The 18664-nt window shown below is 51.5% G+C and overlaps 8 protein-coding genes across 8 annotated transcripts; 2 read left to right on the top strand and 6 right to left on the bottom strand.

Annotated features, from left to right (window-relative positions):
* The first annotated feature begins 152 nt into the window (after window positions 1-152).
* Window positions 153-1757, top strand: BU26DRAFT_523479 (WD40 repeat-like protein). The gene is made up of 4 exons (XM_033830058.1): window positions 153-267; window positions 387-513; window positions 589-906; window positions 1102-1757. The coding sequence occupies exons 1-4, from the start codon at window positions 188-190 to the stop codon at window positions 1525-1527; spliced, it is 951 nt and encodes a 316-aa protein (XP_033678938.1). The 5' UTR covers window positions 153-187; the 3' UTR covers window positions 1528-1757.
* Window positions 1704-3305, bottom strand: BU26DRAFT_523478 (delta-delta-dienoyl-CoA isomeras-like protein). Its single transcript, XM_033830057.1, has 5 exons — window positions 3066-3305; window positions 2643-2757; window positions 2441-2561; window positions 2060-2343; window positions 1704-1990 (listed from the first exon to the last, which is right to left on the bottom strand). Exons 1-5 carry the CDS (start codon window positions 3170-3172, stop codon window positions 1781-1783), a joined length of 837 nt encoding a protein of 278 aa, XP_033678937.1. The 5' UTR covers window positions 3173-3305; the 3' UTR covers window positions 1704-1780.
* Window positions 3306-3462: 157 nt separating this feature from the next.
* Window positions 3463-6243, top strand: BU26DRAFT_110992 (HET-domain-containing protein). Its single transcript, XM_033819404.1, has 2 exons — window positions 3463-6079; window positions 6133-6243. The coding sequence occupies exon 1, from the start codon at window positions 3687-3689 to the stop codon at window positions 6057-6059; it is 2373 nt and encodes a 790-aa protein (XP_033678936.1). The 5' UTR covers window positions 3463-3686; the 3' UTR covers window positions 6060-6079; window positions 6133-6243.
* An 18-nt stretch (window positions 6244-6261) lies between these two features.
* BU26DRAFT_509683 (uncharacterized protein) lies at window positions 6262-7916 on the bottom strand (the record flags this gene model as incomplete). The annotated part of the gene is made up of 2 exons (XM_033827164.1): window positions 6262-6481; window positions 6538-7916. The coding sequence occupies 2 exons, from the start codon at window positions 7914-7916 to the stop codon at window positions 6262-6264; spliced, it is 1599 nt and encodes a 532-aa protein (XP_033678935.1).
* Window positions 7917-8625: 709 nt separating this feature from the next.
* On the bottom strand, window positions 8626-10212 carry BU26DRAFT_569821 (uncharacterized protein; the record flags this gene model as incomplete). The annotated part of the gene is made up of 2 exons (XM_033833933.1): window positions 8626-8800; window positions 8855-10212. 2 exons carry the CDS (start codon window positions 10210-10212, stop codon window positions 8626-8628), a joined length of 1533 nt encoding a protein of 510 aa, XP_033678934.1.
* A 550-nt stretch (window positions 10213-10762) lies between these two features.
* BU26DRAFT_523476 (HET-domain-containing protein) lies at window positions 10763-12751 on the bottom strand. Its single transcript, XM_033830056.1, has one exon. It carries the CDS (start codon window positions 12601-12603, stop codon window positions 10864-10866), a length of 1740 nt encoding a protein of 579 aa, XP_033678933.1. The 5' UTR covers window positions 12604-12751; the 3' UTR covers window positions 10763-10863.
* Window positions 12752-13578: 827 nt separating this feature from the next.
* Window positions 13579-15963, bottom strand: BU26DRAFT_436142 (uncharacterized protein; the record flags this gene model as incomplete). Its single annotated transcript, XM_033824161.1, has 4 exons — window positions 13579-13909; window positions 13965-14332; window positions 14535-15326; window positions 15523-15963. 4 exons carry the CDS (start codon window positions 15961-15963, stop codon window positions 13579-13581), a joined length of 1932 nt encoding a protein of 643 aa, XP_033678932.1.
* Window positions 15964-17371: 1408 nt separating this feature from the next.
* Window positions 17372-18388, bottom strand: BU26DRAFT_110759 (uncharacterized protein). Its single transcript, XM_033819403.1, has one exon. The coding sequence runs from the start codon at window positions 18330-18332 to the stop codon at window positions 17442-17444; it is 891 nt and encodes a 296-aa protein (XP_033678931.1). The 5' UTR covers window positions 18333-18388; the 3' UTR covers window positions 17372-17441.
* Window positions 18389-18664: the final 276 nt, after the last annotated feature.

Below are 18664 nucleotides of genomic sequence, written 5' to 3'. Positions count from 1 at the left end.
AGACATGAAGCGACCTGAGGGTCCGTAACGATCCCCGGTCTATGAGCGCTAGTACTATCTAAGTAGTCCAAGCGAATTTTCAATCGCACTTCGAAATCTTGAGCTCCCAGCAACATCCCCTCCGCCATACAATCTCCACGAGTGCGCCCAAAGTCCCGTCCCCAGCTTCTGCCACTCCATACACATCATGGCCGAGCAGTTGGTTCTCCGTGGTACCCTTGAGGGCCACACTGGCTGGGTTACTGCCCTGGCTACCTCCCTCGAGAAGTACGTTTACTGCGACACCTTATGCTCGCATGTCCGTTGGCGCTGGCACTCAAAACCTCGCGCGCTCGCTGCGCTAGGAAATTTGAATGGAATGACGAGCCATGCTAACCCGAGGCCAGCCCGAACATGCTCCTTTCTGCCTCCCGGGACAAGACGCTCATTATCTGGAATCTCACCCGCGACGAGACCTCGTACGGCTACCCCAAGCGGAGTCTGCACGGCCACTCGCACATCGTGTCCGACTGCGTACGTTACGCCCACACTTGAAGCAATTGGCTGGCTAGGAAGTCTGCAAGGCTGAGCTGACAATTGCGGCTACAGGTCATCTCCTCCGACGGTGCCTACGCGCTCTCCTCGTCTTGGGACAAGACCCTGCGTCTGTGGGAGCTCTCGACCGGTGTGACCACCCGTCGATTCGTCGGCCACACCAACGACGTCCTCTCCGTCTCTTTCTCCGCCGACAACCGCCAGATCGTCTCGGGCTCCCGCGACCGAACGATCAAGCTCTGGAACACTCTTGGTGACTGCAAGTACACCATCACCGACAAGGGTCATACCGAGTGGGTCTCCTGCGTGCGGTTCAGCCCGAACCCCCAGAACCCCGTCATTGTTAGCGCTGGTTGGGACAAGCTCGTGAAGGTGGGTACACAATTTCTTGACTTGCGGGATCGCTTCCGCCGGGATATCATGATGATTTGGTATTTTTTTTAATGTATTTGCTACTTCAGAGCCGCAAGGCTATGAGAAAAACAATCACCCGCGACTGACATGCAGCCTCTGTACTCTTTCTGGAGGATTCCAACGGGAAAAACCAGAAGCTAACAGACTGAGAAGGTTTGGGAACTCTCCTCGTGCCGAATCCAGACTGATCACATTGGCCACACCGGCTACATCAACACCGTCACTATCTCGCCCGATGGCTCCCTCTGCGCGTCCGGCGGCAAGGACGGAACTACGATGCTCTGGGACTTGAACGAGTCCAAGCACCTCTACTCGCTCACCGCCGGTGATGAGATTCACGCTCTCGTCTTCTCGCCCAACCGCTACTGGCTGTGCGCCGCCACCGCCTCCAGCATCATCATCTTCGACCTCGAGAAGAAGAGCAAGGTTGACGAGCTCAAGCCCGAGTACATGGAGGTTGGCAAGAAGAGCCGGGAGCCGGAGTGTGTCAGCTTGGCCTGGAGCGCTGATGGCCAGACCCTGTTTGCTGGTTACACCGATAACCGCATTCGCTGCTGGGGCGTCATGGCGAGGGCATAAGGGACAGCGGGAAACGGTGTTGGCGCGGTTTCGGGGATGAAATCATGATTCCACAATTACATCTGTAGCATGCCATGGGAACTGAGAGACGCTCATGCGGGTGGGTTTTGGGGATGGTCAATTCCTTCCGGTATTAGCACTTCCAGGCGCTCAGAGTCAATGAAAAATTCATTTGATCCAAAACCAGCCGAAAGTGATTCATTAGTTTTATACGAGTCTAGTCCTTTCTTACAGCTCAGAATCTGTGTCCGGTTTACAGCTTACTGAACGTAGGTTTCCGCTTCTGCAGCCCGCTCAACATGGCATCTTTTACGTCTTGCGTCTGCACCATGGCTGCGTTCCATATCGCGGTATAGTTCAATCCATCCGCCACCGAATGATCCCTCGAATAATTCAGCAGCTCCTTCGTCCCCATCGTAGCAACAGGACTCTTCGACGCAATCACACTCGCAATCTTCAAAGCCTAAATAAACATCGAATTAGCACAATCCTCTCCCCCAAAATCTCAAACAAAGACACAGAACACACTGACCTCCTGCACCGCCTCGCTCTTATCCCCATACACGCCGCTCACGAGCCCTACACTCTGCGCCTCCTCGCCCCCGAAGATCCGGGCCGTTAAGCAAATCTCTTTCACCCAGGAGGAGTTGCCCACGGCTTTGGGCAGCCGCGATAATGTGCCGATGTCCGCGGCGAGCCCGATGTCGACTTCTTTTACCGAGAAGCGCGTTGAGGTCGTGCTGAGGCGTATGTCACAGGCGAGGCTGAGGTCCAGGGCTAGGCCGAAGGATATCCCGTGGAGGACGGCTATGACGGCTGCGTTGGGTGGGGGGTTAGTGCCACTGGGTTGTAGCAAGGGGAATAGGAAGTGAGTATTGGGGTTAGGTTTGGGGTTAAGGATGACATGGCTTACGTTTCTCACACTTCTCCACGTCGGTGACGCATTGTTGGAATTCGTGGATGTGGCGGCGGAGGGAGTTTGCGGCGCGGGCGGGGTCTGCGGAGGGGCGGCCGAGGGTGCCTTGGGATGCCGCCTGGGGTTGGGATGGTTATTAGTATGTAGCGGAGTCTTGCTAGGAGAGAAGTGGGAGGGAGAAAGAGGAGGGAGGGCATACTTGAACATCTAGGCCTGCGGTGAAGGCGCGGTCGCCGGCGCCGGTTAGGATTATGGAGCGGACGGAGGGGTCTGGGCTCAGGCGGCGGAAGATGGTGGACAGGTTGAGCCACATCCTGGAGGGAGATCAGAGCTTAGCTGGGTAGATGCCGGAGGAAGGGAGGAGGGTGGGAGGAGGTTTGAATGAGTCCGAAGGAGAGTCGGAAAACATGACGAAATGGATGGATGTATATTTGAAAACGCAAAGGAAGAGTGACAACAAGGAGTGAGGCTTTTGGTCCGGACAATGCAGGCTTGGAAAACACCTGCACATTGCAAGGCACGTGAAAAGCATTTGTTGAGAGAAAGTCCGCCCGGGTATGCACTCATGAAACGGGAAAGGAAAGGGGGAAGATATACGATATGTAAGAGAGATACCACTCACTGCTCCACAAACGCATTCAACTTCTCCGGCCGATTGATCTCCACATGTGCGACATATTCCGCTGGGAAGCTGACGTTGAAGTACTCGTACTTGTATTCTTCCGTCATCTTGGTGTAGCGTTTCTCTTCTTTCTATTGGAGTTGATTGCAATGTCAATCTGAGCTGTTCCGGGCGTGTGGATATGGGGGCCGTGAGCTTGCTAGAAGGAGGTTTTGGGGAGAGGTGATGTTGGAGGCTTTGTTGGTTGCATCTGACAGCTGCTGCGAGTCGGTTCGTAGAGATGCGGATGTGCCTCGGTAAGTATGGATGTGGCTAGCAGATTACTGGATTGGGATGAAGGCCTGACCTCAACATCAACCCGTGGACACGTGGCTGGCCTTCTCTTTTCAAGACATCCTCACTCATGTTCATCGCACCAGGAAACACGGAAACATCTCCACCGTTGGTCGTCGTCCCAGCTTGATCTATCTTACTCTTGAAAATCCCAGGGCCGCGACGAGGTTAGCAACCCCTTGGACTACTCTAGGCTCCGGCATTATCTGATACTGGGGGATTGGAGGCGAGCACTCCACTTATTATGGAATCTTATCCGATGAATAGGGCACGATTCTTTTCTCCACCATGCCTGTCGTTATCCGTTCCCACCAGATACGAGATGTGTTCACAGCTAGCTACCATTTCCCGGAGGACGAGCCCGACACCAACGACTACCCTTGGCTACAGGAAGTATCCGGAAACGACGGATCTCTCTGCCATACATGCGCTCGCTTGCACTTTTCGTGGTTGTTCAAAAACTCCGTATTCGACTACAATGTCTCGGATGGCTCCTTGACGTCTCGGCTGGTTGACGGCATCTGCCTCGGACCGTTTGTCAATGTTTTCAACCGCCGCTCATGCTCATTCTGCCAACTCCTGGCTCATTCCCTGACCTACTGGGCGGAATATGACATGATCTTCGACTCCGAGGGAGGGGAAAATCGCAACATATATCTCGTGAACATGGTATCTACCAAGAGAGGGACCAAACTGAGTCGGGGCCCTGAAGATGAAGAGAGCGCGATGCGCCTTGGGGTTAGCCTAAAACAACTCAACGCTGAGGGAATAAACATGGGCTTCGGGAACTCAACGGCGGCGACAGCCAACATTCAAAGACTCGATGCTGGACGCACATGGCCCTATGGCGGCCTCCCTTCGGCGAAAGACCCGTCTGAACTCATTCAGCGCATCAAGCAATGGATCACGCCGTGTCTCAATGACTTACAGAGTCTCCAGCATTCCGCGAAAAACCCAGAAGCATGCGCGTCTATACGGCTTATCGACACAGAAAACGCTTGCATAATAGGCCCGCTTCGTAGAGAAAATTACGTTGCATTGAGCTACACCTGGGGAAGGATTGACCCATTGGTTCTCAAACACGACAACGAGCACATACTCCGCCAAGCAGGCGCGCTTGAAAACTGTGGGGACAGGTTGCCAACGACAATCCGAGATGCCATCACTCTTTGTAAGATGCTTGGGCTTACGAGAATTTGGGTTGATAGCCTCTGCATCGTACAAGATACAAAGGACAAACATGACCAGATACAGCAGATGGATCGAATTTACCAAGAAGCCACGCTCACGATAGTTGCAGCTGCTGGAAGAGATGGCAATGCTGGCTTACCCGGCGTATCCAGTATGCGTGAAACCGGACAGCGCATCATCAACATCGGAAACATGCAATTGGCTAATGCCCTTCCTAATCTAGGGGCCTCGGTGGCTAGTTCCTTCTGGTTGTCCCGCGGTTGGACCTTTCAAGAGGGTCTCTTGTCAGTACGAAAGCTGATTTTCACTGCGGACCAGACATACTACCATTGCCCACATGGCGAATGCAGTGAGGATACGGATAGCGGTTTGCATCAGTCTTTGGTCCCTACATCCTCATCCGCACTGCGACTAAGTTTTCGGAATGGGACGAATTGGACTACGTATCGCGATGTCATGAGTGCATATTGCGCACGGGAGCTTTCATACGAATCAGATGCTCTAAATGCCTTTGCTGGAATTGCGGCATACCTGAGCAAATCGATCTTTGCGTCCTCTCCGTTCATCGCTGGCATACCACTTTGCAGCTTGGAAGTCGGGCTATTGTGGCAGCCTAGAGGGCGATTACGTCGCCGACGCGACCCTCAAAACGGAACGTACCTATTCCCTTCCTGGTCTTGGGCAGCCTGGGATGGCAACATGGAGTATTGGGATCACCTCGACGCCGACAACTTATTCGAAAGAACGATCAGCCATCTCACCCTTCTCAATGCTCAAGGCGAGCAGATCCTTACATGCATGCCACCGCCAACCTGGCATGACTGGCCTCCGTGGACGCGTGAAGTTTCCGAAGATACGGATGAAATATACTACTTGCATGAGAACCTTCCCCCTGACCGATGGTTCGCTCATCCAATAGACGCATCAGTCACCAGATGGGATCGCCCCACCGCAGCACTCTTCCATCTCCCAGTAGAAGCCGACGTAGCCGAGCTCAAGCTGACCGGCGAGCACGCCGACCTCTGGTATCGAAGCGAGTCGGAATGCGACCAAGGAACCTACGAGATGTGCTGGCTCCAAGTATTCGATCAGAACAATCACAAAGCGGGCACTGTGATCATGGACGGTACGACCTTCGAGGCGACAGACTTCACGAACCCCCTGATCTCTTTCATCAAAATCTCGCAAACGACGCTTGCCCCCGGCCGAGATGACCCCGCGTGGGATGACGAGAGCAAGACGTACAAGGGTAGGCCGGGAGAGCTTGCAATCAATCCGCGGCCGCCGCTGGAGCCTGAAGAAGCAGAGTTCGATCAAGACGTTTATGATTTGAATGTTTGTTGGTGCTTGTATAACGTGCTCGTGGTTAGGTGGGAGGGGGAAGTTGCGCAAAGAATCGCGGTTGGGCAGGTGCATATTCATGCGTTTGATGGAGCGGGACCGACGAGAATGAAGTTGACTCTTGGGTGATGTGCCATCTATTCAACCAAGTAAGATACTTATAATCAGACCTCAACTCTAGATTTCTAACTATTGGCTCCAGTCTTCGATATTCGACATGCGCGCAGTGAAACCAACGACGCAAGCTAATGCGGAAGAATAATCAATCGAGCTAGGTGGAGTAGCTTCGGCATCAGTCTTGCCATCGTACTTGTGTGTAACCTTTTCCGGCTCAGATAGCGGCGTCGTCTCCATCATCTCCCGCCGCATCAGTTAGACCTGTGGCATCCATGCCGAGTTCATCCACCGCCTCACCCTCTTGGAGCTCGACCTCCGGCCAGAACTCATCGTCGTGATCGAACTGGCAGGTCCCCCAACGGATACCAAATCGCTCTTGGTCGTACGGTTGCTTATTGTAGGAGCAGGATTGAGGGCAAGCGCATTCGGGCGGCCTAGAATAACTGGTTAGTACCACTCTACAGAATCTGGACTGATATAGTCAACTTACATAGCGGATACAGGCTCATTCAAGATAGCCTCCATTGCTTCCTCCCAGTCAAAGCCGTGCGTACGGTTATCTTCTTTACGTTCTCTGTATTCTGTCTCAAGGATATGGTTCCACTTCTGCTTGATTGCAGTTTTAATGCAGCCAGAGAGACGAACGTTCGTAATATTCTTGACAAATGGAAATGCGAAGGTTAAGATCCAGTCAACGACAATTCTGTAACAGGGGAACTTCCGCATATTCCCGAATTGCCCCTGGAACGAGTGCTGGCCCCAGTTGTTGCCGATGAACTTGCTCCAAGGATTCTCGCCATCGTCGATGTATGGGCTCCGGAAAGAGAGCGTCAAGTCCAGCTTGGGAATACTCCGAAAGAGCTCTCCCTGGCAGAGACCTGGCTGGCGGAGGATGCGCGGAGTAGCCTGGACCCCGAACAACCGGAAGTACTCGGTTATGGACAAGTCCAGGTAGACTTTTGACAGCCAGCCCTCGATGTCTGGCGGATTCGGGCATCGCACTACTTCCGAGAAATAGTGTAGGCCATGGAAATATTTCGTCGTACCTTTCCATCCAGCTTGCGACGCCTCGTCTCGCACTTGCTTGCTGACGCGAAAAATCGCATAGTTCGGGAAAGGGACACGGGCAACCGCATGACGACGGGCCATCCTGTCGAGGGTAAAGCATTCACTGCTCTTGAATACGGACCCATGGGGATTGTTCTGGTTCATCGATCCCAGCACTACAATCTTCTGACCGGTCTGGTAATGAGACTGTGTATGTGGCCGAATCTGCCCACCGAGGACATACTTAAGGACATGGAGTCGAAGTTCGGGGGGCAAATCCACAAACCGGAAAGTCTTGCCGTTCTTCCCCCACCACTTGCACATCGCATCGTTCGCGTTGTACGCGATATGACCGTACTCGTACTCTTCGGCCCACTCGACCAACCACGCCTTCAGCGGCTTCCACTTGCGACCTTTCCGAACGAGAAGCCTGTCGGCCGCGAGATAGGACGGGTTCCCGCTCCACCGGTCGCCAATCGTCACGGAAATAGCCCGCGGAAACTCTTCCCACTGCTTCTTGAAGGCGTATAGTTTCACCGCGCAGTTTACGTTCCCCGGTACCAGAGGCCAGATGGGAGGACTTGATAGCAGGTTCTGGACTCGGATGCCGGCGCCGGCCATACATATATTGTCTTTCTCTAACTGGCGGACGGCGGAGCGGATAGCATATAACACGGGGTCGTTCTGGCGGGGCGTGCCGACTAGCTTATACTTGTACTCCCATTGGGTGGTGCCTAGCTTGTCGGACGGCGGAGGACATAGTCGGAGCACGAGACGCTGGTCTGAAGAGAGTCCCTTCATGCGGGTTTCCAAGTAAGGCATGTTGAATGATCCTGGATAGGGCTGAGGTCGAGGTCGAGGTTGTGAGGGGGGCAATTGAGTTGGTCTGGAGAGAGGACCGGAGGGTGCGATTAGGTTTATATACTGCGAGGGACTGCCTGTCGTGGACGGTGAACGCATCTTTGGAGCGCAAGTGCCCGGTGGACCATGCTCGCATTCGGAAATGCAGCGGTTGTGCTTCACAATCTTGCACTGACGAATTCACAGGGCGTCTGGGAATATTGAGCAGCAGCTTCGACTGTTGTCGAGCGAGATCCAAGCTTTTATAGAAGATTTTGCGGATACGACGCTTTTGAGCTGTTAGACTAGCAATAAGAGCAGAGATGAGATGAATTGATGGTCTATCTACGAGCTGCCTAGGCCTACATATATAGACATATAGAAACAAGGGCTTGCTATTGTTTGAGAGACAAACTGATTGCGCATGGAATGAAAACTGCTGGAAATCAACAGCGCGAAGGTTGTGACGCGAAGAAGTAAGGAAAACGGTACAGGCAAGTTAGTTGAGACAGCCATTTCTCAAACGCAAGTCGAAAATTGCCGCCGAAACGACTAGAAGGTTTTCATTACGAGGCTGAGCTATCCGAGCTATCTGAGCCTGCTACACTATCTTCGTCGTTTTTGCTATTGATGGCTTTCCGTGATGCGGATTCGAGCATCCTTGGGTATTCTCGGTATAAGTTACTACACATTAACCCCTTCGGATTTTGCTGTCGCGATAGCGCAACCAACTCGGCGGCCACACATCCATATCCGAGGTGTACTCATCGTCGCGGTCGAAGCTGTCAGGCATACTAAGCCAGACATCTTGCCGATACTCTAATTCCCTAGCATCGCACGATAAAGGGCAAAAGCACTGCGGAGGACTGCGGTGGTTAGTGTCGCGGAAAATAGGCGACCGGTAATACAAACAAACTTACAGAGCGGACTGAGGTAAGCTCATTATAAGTTCCATCTCACGCCCCCAGTCGTAGCCATGGGTGCGATAGTCCCACTTGCGCTCGATGTACTCCCGCAGCAGAATATAATCCCACTTCTTTAGGACGCATGTCTTGATGCACCCTGTAAGGCGGATGCGCGGTATATATTTGATATGTGGGAATAAGAACGTCAGGATCCAGTCCGCAATGATCTTGTGGCAGGGAACCCGTCGCGTGCCGTCGTACTGATTACCGAATTGAGGCCCCATATTATAGGATAAATTGAGCCAAGGATTGCGGTCCGCCTTGCTATAGTTCTCGTATGGGTTGTTGAACTGTAGGTCGAGGTCTACAAGCGTCTTGATGCCTTTGATTAGATGCATCAGGGACTTGGACTCGTCGATCCACATCGTCGGGAAGATCTCGACTCCTAGCAAGGAGAAGTAACCTTGGATGGAAAATTCCAGTTTGAGCTTGGTGAGCCAGTTCGGCTGTGCAGGTGGGGTCGGACATAGGAGCACATTCTTCAGGTATTCCGGGTTGATGAAATGCTTTCGAGCATCGGGGCCCCAACCCACATACATTGCCTCCTCGTAAATTGTCTTGCTGACGCAGAAGATGGCATAGTTGGGATGGGGAATGAGCTTCTTGAGTTTCTTCCTCTCATGGCTTCCGTGACGCCAATTGGAAATGTCCCCACTGTAAGGATTGTTGGAAGACGCAGTGCCAAGGATGACCCGACGACCCTCCCCGAAATGGTTCACATGTGGGCGGATTTCCCCACCCAGTACATACTTAAGTATGATTTCTCGGAGCTCTTTCGGGAGTTGCATGATAGGGAAGGCCTTCCCGTTCTTGGTCCACCACTTCCTCTGCGCAGCATGAGGTTTGTGAAGCAGCCACTCACGGTCAGGGAACTCAGAGAGCCACTCCTTGAACGGTTTCCACTTGCCCTCGACTTCCACGAGAATCTTGTCCACGGTAAGGGGAAATGGGCTCCCTCGGTCGATAACCGATACTGGGAGGACTGATGGAAACTCCTCGAACCACTGCTTAACGGCGTAGAGCTTGATCGGACATTGCGCATTCTTGAGACTCAATGGCCAGATCGGGGGGCCGGGAGAGAGGTTGTGCACAGTAATGCCAGCTGCAGAAACAACCATGTCTTCCTTGCTGACTTCTTTGATGGTCCGATGGATTAGTCGAAGGACTGGATCATTTTGCCGTGGAGGACCTTTCAGTTGATAGCGGTACTCGCCCTTCCACGCTCTAAGCTTATTGACTGGTGGAGGATACAGGCGTACGATGAATCTCTGCGTCCAAGGCAAGTACTTCATCCGGTTGTGAAGCTGAGGCATGGTGGTCGAAGTGTTGCGGATTAAACAGGTGAAGAGAGCTAAAGTCGTCGAAGCACTAGTTGAGCGGTGGTATTGGTTGTGTTCCTGCCAGGGAGGGGATTGGTTGTAAATAATATAATTATATACTGCGGCAGGTGGCTCTCCAAGGATTGTCCAAGCATCGCGGATAGGTGAATCGACTGATGATGCATTGAGGGCTCTAGACTCGACACATACACCACTAATTAGGTTTGCTGTATTCACTCTATTGCAGCCATCACCGTTTTTGGACTACTGGTTGTCCCGCACTGCTTGCTTAACCTTAATATACACTAGGAACGCCATCTGATAAACCTAGCGCAAGCCGTACTCTTCGCCCTTTTCTTTTAAGCTGGGTGGTATCCCCATAGCGTCGGAGATGCAGCGAAGGTAGTCGCCAATGTGGCACTGGTGAATTTGCGGGTTTTCTCTGGATTGTTTTCGCGTTGATTAATCCATATCTCCTAGTATTTGAGGACGATTCTCCTTTCAAGCTCCAATTTTCGAGCCGTAGCTTGACGGAGAATTGTATGTTTGCAATGTACGAAAGATCTCGAATACCTTGGACCTCGGCCTAACAGTACTTTGTGCATTTCAGAGGAGTGCAAATACAGTTTCGCCCAGACCCCGGACTCATACTAATGTCATCTCTCTGAGATGCCAGCCTAAGTCGGCCCTATTATCGCTCGTTCGAATGCCAAAAATGCCGACTTTTCGAAAGGTTCTTGTCTCAGTGGCTTGTAGGACTATGCCACAAAAGAGGTAATTATCCTTCAACAACAAGAGGAAGCGTAAAGTTAGACCTTCAAAACTGGGAGGAATCAGATCGAACAAAACATACAGAACAGATGCCAATCCATCGTCACAGTGCAACCTGTAAGTATTTTTCTGAGCACATTCCGTCATTTTGGAAACGTCTTCATCGAAAAAGGATCCCTGAATTCGTAAACAGTTGCCCTGTATTGCTCCGAAAGGGTCTGCGCCTGCAGGAGAGATGTCCTTTGATAGATATTCGAAACGGTCACATCGTCGCATATTTTGAGTGTCTGTGTACTCCCCTTTGAACAATTCGGTCCTCGAATATCTATGGTGGTACGGTGCATGCTCATTGAGCCTTCCGAGAGGGTAAAAGCTGACTGGACCGTCATAAGACGCCCAAGACCATGATGGAAGAGAGTTTGCCTCCTGAGGTGGCCAGAACGGTACTCCAGGATCATGCTCATCAGGCTCACCAGCACACCAGAAAAGCTGTCGTTGGATGTGTGAGAGCCAAATGCCTGCTAGATAGGTGTGAGGCTCAACAGCAGCGCTTCCTTCTGCCATAGCTACCACCGCCGCAGCGAGGCCCGATAGGGCGGGCAACTTGTCCTCAGGGTGTGAAAGTTGTCTCTGCGAATACGCCTCCACGTTCAGGAGCCATAGGTCCATGATTTCGTCTAAGCTCTGGCGCGATTTATCCGTATCTAGCACTCTGAATGCATTTAGGCTAGGGAAGAACCTGTCCCATCTCAGGCCAACACATATCCTTCTAAGCTGTAACAATCTGGAGTCTCCAGCTCCGATACGTTGCCGACATTCCCACATTACGCCATATCTTGTATAATGTAAGATCCGCGGAGCTAGTTGACGTTCTTGATATGCCCACGCTCGTGTGTTAAGCGGCCCGTCTAAGACCTTCGACCACTCAGACCACTCAATGTACCGATTGTGTCGAAATTGCGATGATGGCGGTCGAAATGCTTGTTCATCCACGGGAATTTGAGTCTTTAGAGCTAGGGGTTTCGGAGTTGAAGTCGCTGAAGGCGGTGCCGGAAGCGTAGCAGCTGAAGCTGGCTGATCGAAGTCGTCCCAGAATTTCAAAAATCCCTCCGTACCGTTATGAGAATCCGAAGCAGCAATCGTAACGCAGCAGTGGAGGTAGATGAGGTGCATGGAAGCACATTCATGCTCGAAATCCGTCTTATTCTTCTGAATGATGCAGAGGCTGTCAATCCAGAGGTAGCGTAATCCGAGGCCTCGTGTAACTGTTATCGCATCCTGGAACGTGTTCGGAAGAGCGGCCCAGGGAATCTCTTCATAGTGCTCGGAGATGTTCGAAGCAAGCGTTTGTAGAAGCTTACTTGGATCGCCCCAGCAGTGACTTAGTGCCGCATATCGACAGTTTTTGTCTTCCAGAGTCGCTGTTTCGATCAGGAATGGAGCTCGTGAGTCAGGACTACCGACATCTATGAGCCGTCGTGGTAAGGTGAATTCAGAAATGGTGACCGGTTTTCTGCAGATTCCATGCTTGGTTTCGCATTCCTCTAACCATTCGCGTGCTAGACGACAGGCTTTGCTTGAGGTGTAGGTTGTAGCCCGGTTTGAGCGGGGCATATCGAATCCGAATATGATCCAGTACACCCAACAAGGACAGCTGAAGGTAGAAGTCTGGTGGAGGGTTCGGAATCCGAAGAATTGACTGGCGTCTCGATAAATTCATCGTAAGCGGACTGCAAAGGGTGGATGACAAGATAGGGTAAAGAATATAGGTAGTGGTGTGTCGAGGCTGAGGTTGATCTGAATCAGGCAGCAGCGGTCCAAGTGCGCCACGGCTGCGCCTCATCACCACCAAAGACGAGATTATATCATTCAAAGCAAGGAACGAGAGCCAGGCCCCAAGAGTTCGCCGCATGACTTTACTGCAACCACATCGTAAGAAAACAAATTAGTTTCTGGACATCTATCCTTCACATCACTATTTATCTATGAACTCGTCTAAATGAAGTAGCAGCGACGCATATATCTGGCTTCCTCAGTCTCTGAATGGTGATGCGCATCCGCAAGATAACCAGATCGTTTAGTGAGGGAGAACCAACCATCTCGTAGAGATAGTCACGGTGGGTATGGTTTAGTTTGTCGGCCGGAGGCGGGAACGTCATGACCGTGAAACGGGGCTAATTTCCCACCTTAAGTCCTTGATAGGAGATTTGAGCATGGGCATGTTGACGATGGCGGGGGGCACCGACAAATGCTTTACCTTCTGGTTGATGGGCGCTCGAGATGGTTGAGTCGCGCTTCCCGGTAAGCGATGCTGTGGAAGAGACTTGATATAGGGCAAGTACAACGCTGCTTTGGCGTCGACTCTGTTGGAACGCGAAGCACGAACTCTGGTGAGCGATCGACAGGGAACTTCGCTACAAGGCCGTCTACTAGTTATTTGCTCGTATGACTAGATTCGGGAAGTAACAATTCAATTGCAAAATCATTTCCAGAATGCCCACAAAAGTGCACATAACCCCAAGCTCAAAACTGTTGATGATATAGATCGCTGTGAATGTTGCAGAGGCCTGATTAGGGTAGAAAGCTTCCTCATACCGGCAATACCGAGTCGAATTCTTCTTTAATTCTTGAGAAGACCTTGCGTTTCCTCAAATTCCACGGATGCGCACTAACTCGTCTTTCGGCATCTGGACTGGAGTCATGACCGGAGGATGCCCTCCGGTTTGCCCAGTCCTCTCGAAGACGGTGGATGAGCCTATACCGGATGTCGTGCAATTTGTCGCCTTGATACGCGAAGAGGACTGCTATGCCAACGATGCTTACTGTGATCGGCAGAGCAATAGCCCAGAAGAAGCCTTGGTTGCGATCTGTGGTCCGGATATCAGCCGTGTTCATGCCAAAGAAGCTGGTGATGAAAGACCTAGCAGCAATTAGTCTATGAAGTATGGCGTTGCGAAATGCTTGAGGCGGCTTACAGAGGCAAGAATATCGTCGTGATCATTGTAAAGACCAGGATTGCTTTGCCATGATCCTCTTCTAGGATCTCTACGCTCTGCTTCAGTTGCTCTCTAAGCTGCCTGGTACGGTTCTCGAGGGCATCTAGCTCGGCGGCCTTTGATCGCAGATTCTTTAGTTCTGCTTGAAGGCAGTCTTTCTCTGAAGTGAAGAATGCTGCTCGACCTGACGGCGCGGAAGCGTAAGATTCGGGGTCCAGTATCAAAAGATAATTGTGATAGGCTTTCTGCTGCCAGTCATTGACAAGCTTTATGACGGAAAGTTCCTCTTGTAGTTCGTGGATGTCAGGCAGAAGTCGCTTCCGTGGGAATCTGTTGATTTGGTATTGCTAAGCAAACCTGTTAGCTTGAAACGAGTATGTGGCAGGTTGGAAAGGTAGTAAATGCTTGAGGGTTAGGTCTTTCCTTGGGCTTCTGAGTATCTGCCTCTTAGTTTGCTACAATTAATTGCCTCGGAGACGGTCCTAGCGGAGCCTCTACGGAATCCTCCGGCCAGCGGAAGGGACGTCGGTTGAAGGAAAACGGACTTACTAAGTTCGAAGCACACTTTTGGTAGAGGCCATAGATATCCATATCTGCCTTTTCGAGCAGTTCTTTCCTCTGTAGGTTCTGGCTAATGACGACGGCGAGGAACTCGGGTCCAACCGGCCCCATACTCAGCATACCAGTCTCCGGGTCGGAAAGCGCCATGACCTTTTCGGCACGTGTCATAGAGGCCTGCGCAGATTGCCCAAGCTTCCCAAGTTGCATAAGCGCATGCCTCACCATTGGAGTTTCGTTTTCCTCCCTTAGGAAGACTGAGCAGTCGTGCCAAGCATGTATCTCGTCCTTGATAGCAACAAGAGATACTGCAGCTTGCAGGATGAATAGAACGCTGGTCTCAAAGCAACCCACCAAATCGTTCGGAAGTAGATTCCGTGAGATTTCCGAGTCAGGGTTGGCGGTAATCCCGTCGTAAAGCTTCTTGGCTCTTGCTTGCAAAAGCCTGAGATACGTAAGACAGATGCGGAGTAGATGCAGTTGCTGTTCGTTCGTAACCTCATCTCTTAGCTGTTGCTCGGAACATATCCAGGCAGCACATTCCATCTCTAAGGTTCCTGGAGGCAGAAGATGGGTAGTCGTCTGGAAATGATAGCGATCTAAGTGCGAATAAGCACCCTCAAACGATCGATAGCCGTGTGCGATTTGGCAACTACTACATGTTTTGAAACTCGACCGGGCTTCCACGGATTCAAATTCTTTCGGGGCACCCGTGCTTCGCGGTCGGATCATGTAGCTGCGTCGACGTGCTGGAGGCGACTCGTCGGAAGGTCGGTGTATACTCTATTCCTGATTAGCATCTGGGCATTCTTTGCTGGGTCGGAGTGGTTGATGTGGTGAAAACGAAGAATGAAAACAAGGAAGATGGTTCCATACCTTCCATCTCCTTAAAAATACTGGCACTGATGCTTGAAAAGGAAGATCTCATAATTGTGGTTCACAAGAGAGGTGAGGAAGTGACCAGGAAATCCATACGTACCAGCATCATCCGGTCTAGTGCTCCCCAAATTCTCTTCGAAACACCGTGATTATATTTCAGTGGAATGAAGAAGTTCACGAATTCCTTCACAGTTTTGCACAGATCATTGAGTGTCGATAGGACCTGCTCTTTCTGGGCTGCTAAAATGCTGTCTGTGATCGAAAACTCTGTCTCAGTCGGCTGCCGACCTTTCAGCGAACGGCGTGGTGAATCCTTTCGATTTTTCGTGTTTTGTCGGCTCAACGAATTCCGCCTCCCAGGAATGTCAATAGGTGAGTTAGGGGATAAAGCCACCTCATAGAATGGCATCTTCCTTCTCAACTCTTGCAGTGATACTTCGTTGACACCAGAAGCAAGGGATTCATTGCGTCGGGATACATTCTGCTCCACCTCTTCCAAAATGGCAAAGAGATGCTCGGAAGCCAAACGGCCAGCCGGCATACCTTCCTCTGTGTCGAAATCCGGACGCGCCCATGTTAGAAAAGGCGAATCCACCGATTCAGCTTGAAAGGGGTCATCCCGATGGGGCAGTGGCGCAATAAGAGTCGATAATCCTGAGCCAAAACCGCTAAGGTCGTGAAAAAACCGGAGAGCATCCTCGATTGCACGCTTGACACTCAGTATGGCCTCAGCCATAGTGGTATCTGCAGACGCTAAATCTTTCACCATTGCATCCCTGTATCCTAAATTGTCCCTAAAGAATTCATTGCCACTGTGATTCTCTAGCTCAACCATGGACATGAAAAGGCTTGCCATGAGAGAAGCATGATCTAGCTGAGCGATGACGTTGCTGAATCGCTGGTCGTTGACCACCTTTGGACGGTCTCGCGCTGTGAGGAGTCCTTTAAGAATATTCAGAAAGATTGTGAGATACTGCGCATTTTGCTCGGGCTCGATCTCTGTTAGGAGAGTCCTCATATGGCGTTCCTCTAAACCGGAGAAGGTGCCTAGAAGTGCCTTTCTAATCTCGGTACGAATAGCCTCCGTTGGAAGGCTAAGGGCATCCGATAGGCCGGAAGAGGGAGCGGTCTGCTCTCCCTGGATCTCTATTGAGGGTATGACGAGATGACGTACAATAGAATCACCCTCAGCCGCCGAGCCTGATGGATGTCCCAGTGTTAGGGGCTGCGGTTGGGTCGTGCCGTACGGATCTTTTGGTAGTGGGTGAGCGCAGTTGACGAAGGCCTTGAGCTTCGCGTGAGCGGCCCTAGCGTCCTGGGCGAATGCGGAATCTTTTGAGGGTAGCATCCCAATCGAAGAAGCGATGGATGCTCCTTGCACTGTTCGAAAGTCCGACTCGGAGCACGTCACAAGGTATTCTATTGAGAGTCAGTCAACCCTAACGTATTGCGCGTCATCAACTCACTGGATCCGATTATGACTACCCATAGTTGAGCAACATACAGAATAGCTCTAGAAGCCCGGGGAAGGTCTTTACAAAACGTAGGGGAGACGTCCTGACCGATCGTCGATTCGTAGGGGTACAAGGTCTGTAATATGGTCCGAATAGGGTATCCACGGCTCGCGCTGTTGAGTTTCTTACTTTTGTGGCGGAGGGTCAAGTAGGGAAAGCATAGGAAGGTCGCGGATAAATCGGTCTCATCGGGGCTCTTCGAGGTGGTGCCATCGGATCGCAACACGGTACCCGGTTCGATGTGAAATTCGCTTGCAAACTTAGCCCTACGCGAATCACGAAGGCGCTTGAAGAGCTGTAAGATGAGGTACTTGAGCTCCGGAACGAGTTTTGGAGCGTTCAGGGCCATGTCCTTAATTCAAGGGGATCAGCCAGAACTGAGTGTGCATGGAGAAGAGATTACCTCAAACTCGGCCAAGTCCATGTTGTCCCTTTGCATGTGCCTTGAATCCACAATAAGCAATCCATGTTGAGGTGCGGGCAAGGGCGGGGCTTTTAATGTCACTTACAACCATCGAAGCTGGGAGCAGTCCTCACTCACAAGGCCTTGTAACATTCTAGAACCGGAAAGTTTGACAGAATAATGACCATCGCCTTTTTTGAATCGTTGTGAGTGATGGACATCCTGGGCCACACTTTCCCCAAGATCACTATGAGAAATTACTGTCGGCCAGTTCTGTTGCATTGAGGCCGAAAAACGAGAGTGAAGCGTTGCATGAGTGCATCGTATCGGCACTGTGAAGCTGAGATATTCTACTTCGTCGTCATCCGTGTGACGATTAAGAGGCATGCTCGTGAGTCGATAGTCCGGCGAATTTGCGGTTAAAGGATGGTAGTAGGGAGCAAACCCTGATTGGGACCCGTGTGGCGGAAAAGAGTTTTGCGGAATTGGCGACAGTATGTTACGGTCCGCGTCGTATTTACGGAATCTTGCTGAAGTTGGTCGTGGCGTGGCAAGTGAAGGAGGTTCGTTTCTCGGGCTTCTTCTTTTGCTTCGTCCCCTCCTACGTGATGGACGCATCGAGTTTGGGGACCCTGCTCTCACAGGTTGAGTGCCGCTGTATGCTGGTTCCGCCTCAAAAGTGTCTTGTGCTTCCAGAGGAGCTTCTGAAGTCTCATGTTCTTCTCGCCTCTTCCTTCTCTTCTTCTTTTTCTGCTGCCCCTCTTCCACCTCCTGGTTTTGTGGTGAAGCCACCTCAAGTATACCCTTAAACGGCATTGATCCACCGTTGATTGATCGTGTCTGCGAAAAGCCTTCTTCTTCATCACGACCCTGTTCGGATGAGGCCGTTTCTAGCTCTTGCTTCTCTGCTGTCCTGAGAACTCTATCAATCGCGTTCAAAGCGCCTTCCTCCTCCAGCGCCCGCGCGCCACCTTCATACTCTAAGTTCTTCATGAGGAGCGATATTTAGGAAGAAGTACAGAAATGAGACGAGGCTGAGCGTGCGATTCCTCATTTTTTCAGTCACACGGCCTGCGGGGCGCTGACTGACAAATTGGGAAGTCGTGCTGTGCAAGTTGTACAGCCGTCGGCTGAGGAGCCAATGGGGAAGGGGAAGCCTTGACCGGTCCATTGTGAGCTGTCCCGACTTCGCTTATGCAGGTTCGGTGGCGTTGATGTATGTGCATGCGAGACATGCGAGGCATGAACCAAATTCGGCGGAGTGCTGAGTGATTGGAGAATGGCGAGGGATATGCTCCGTATCAAATTACGCTGAGGCACGTGAG

Source organism: Trematosphaeria pertusa (genome assembly GCF_010094035.1).
Source record: "Trematosphaeria pertusa strain CBS 122368 unplaced genomic scaffold BU26scaffold_16, whole genome shotgun sequence".
NCBI lineage: Eukaryota > Fungi > Ascomycota > Dothideomycetes > Pleosporales > Trematosphaeriaceae > Trematosphaeria > Trematosphaeria pertusa.
Note: the sequence above shows the minus strand (reverse complement) of the source record. Positions and strands in the feature narration are given on the sequence as shown.

Bases quoted from the DNA above. Each gene is read 5' to 3' on its own strand.
- BU26DRAFT_523479 (XM_033830058.1), top strand. From the start codon at position 188: ATGGCCGAGCAGTTGGTTCTCCGTGGTACCCTTGAGGGCCACACTGGC. The intron at 268-386 runs GTACGTTTACTG...ACCCGAGGCCAG, and splicing joins CTGGCTACCTCCCTCGAGAA to CCCGAACATGCTCCTTTCTG. The intron at 907-1,101 runs GTGGGTACACAA...CAGACTGAGAAG, and splicing joins GTTGGGACAAGCTCGTGAAG to GTTTGGGAACTCTCCTCGTG.
- BU26DRAFT_523478 (XM_033830057.1), bottom strand. From the start codon at position 3,172: ATGACGGAAGAATACAAGTACGAGTACTTCAACGTCAGCTTCCCAGCG. The intron at 2,344-2,440 runs GTAAGCCATGTC...CACCCAACGCAG, and splicing joins CGTGGAGAAGTGTGAGAAAC to CCGTCATAGCCGTCCTCCAC. The intron at 1,991-2,059 runs GTCAGTGTGTTC...ATGTTTATTTAG, and splicing joins AGAGCGAGGCGGTGCAGGAG to GCTTTGAAGATTGCGAGTGT.
- BU26DRAFT_110992 (XM_033819404.1), top strand. From the start codon at position 3,687: ATGCCTGTCGTTATCCGTTCCCACCAGATACGAGATGTGTTCACAGCT.
- BU26DRAFT_523476 (XM_033830056.1), bottom strand. From the start codon at position 12,603: ATGCCCCGCTCAAACCGGGCTACAACCTACACCTCAAGCAAAGCCTGT.
- BU26DRAFT_110759 (XM_033819403.1), bottom strand. From the start codon at position 18,332: ATGAAGAACTTAGAGTATGAAGGTGGCGCGCGGGCGCTGGAGGAGGAA.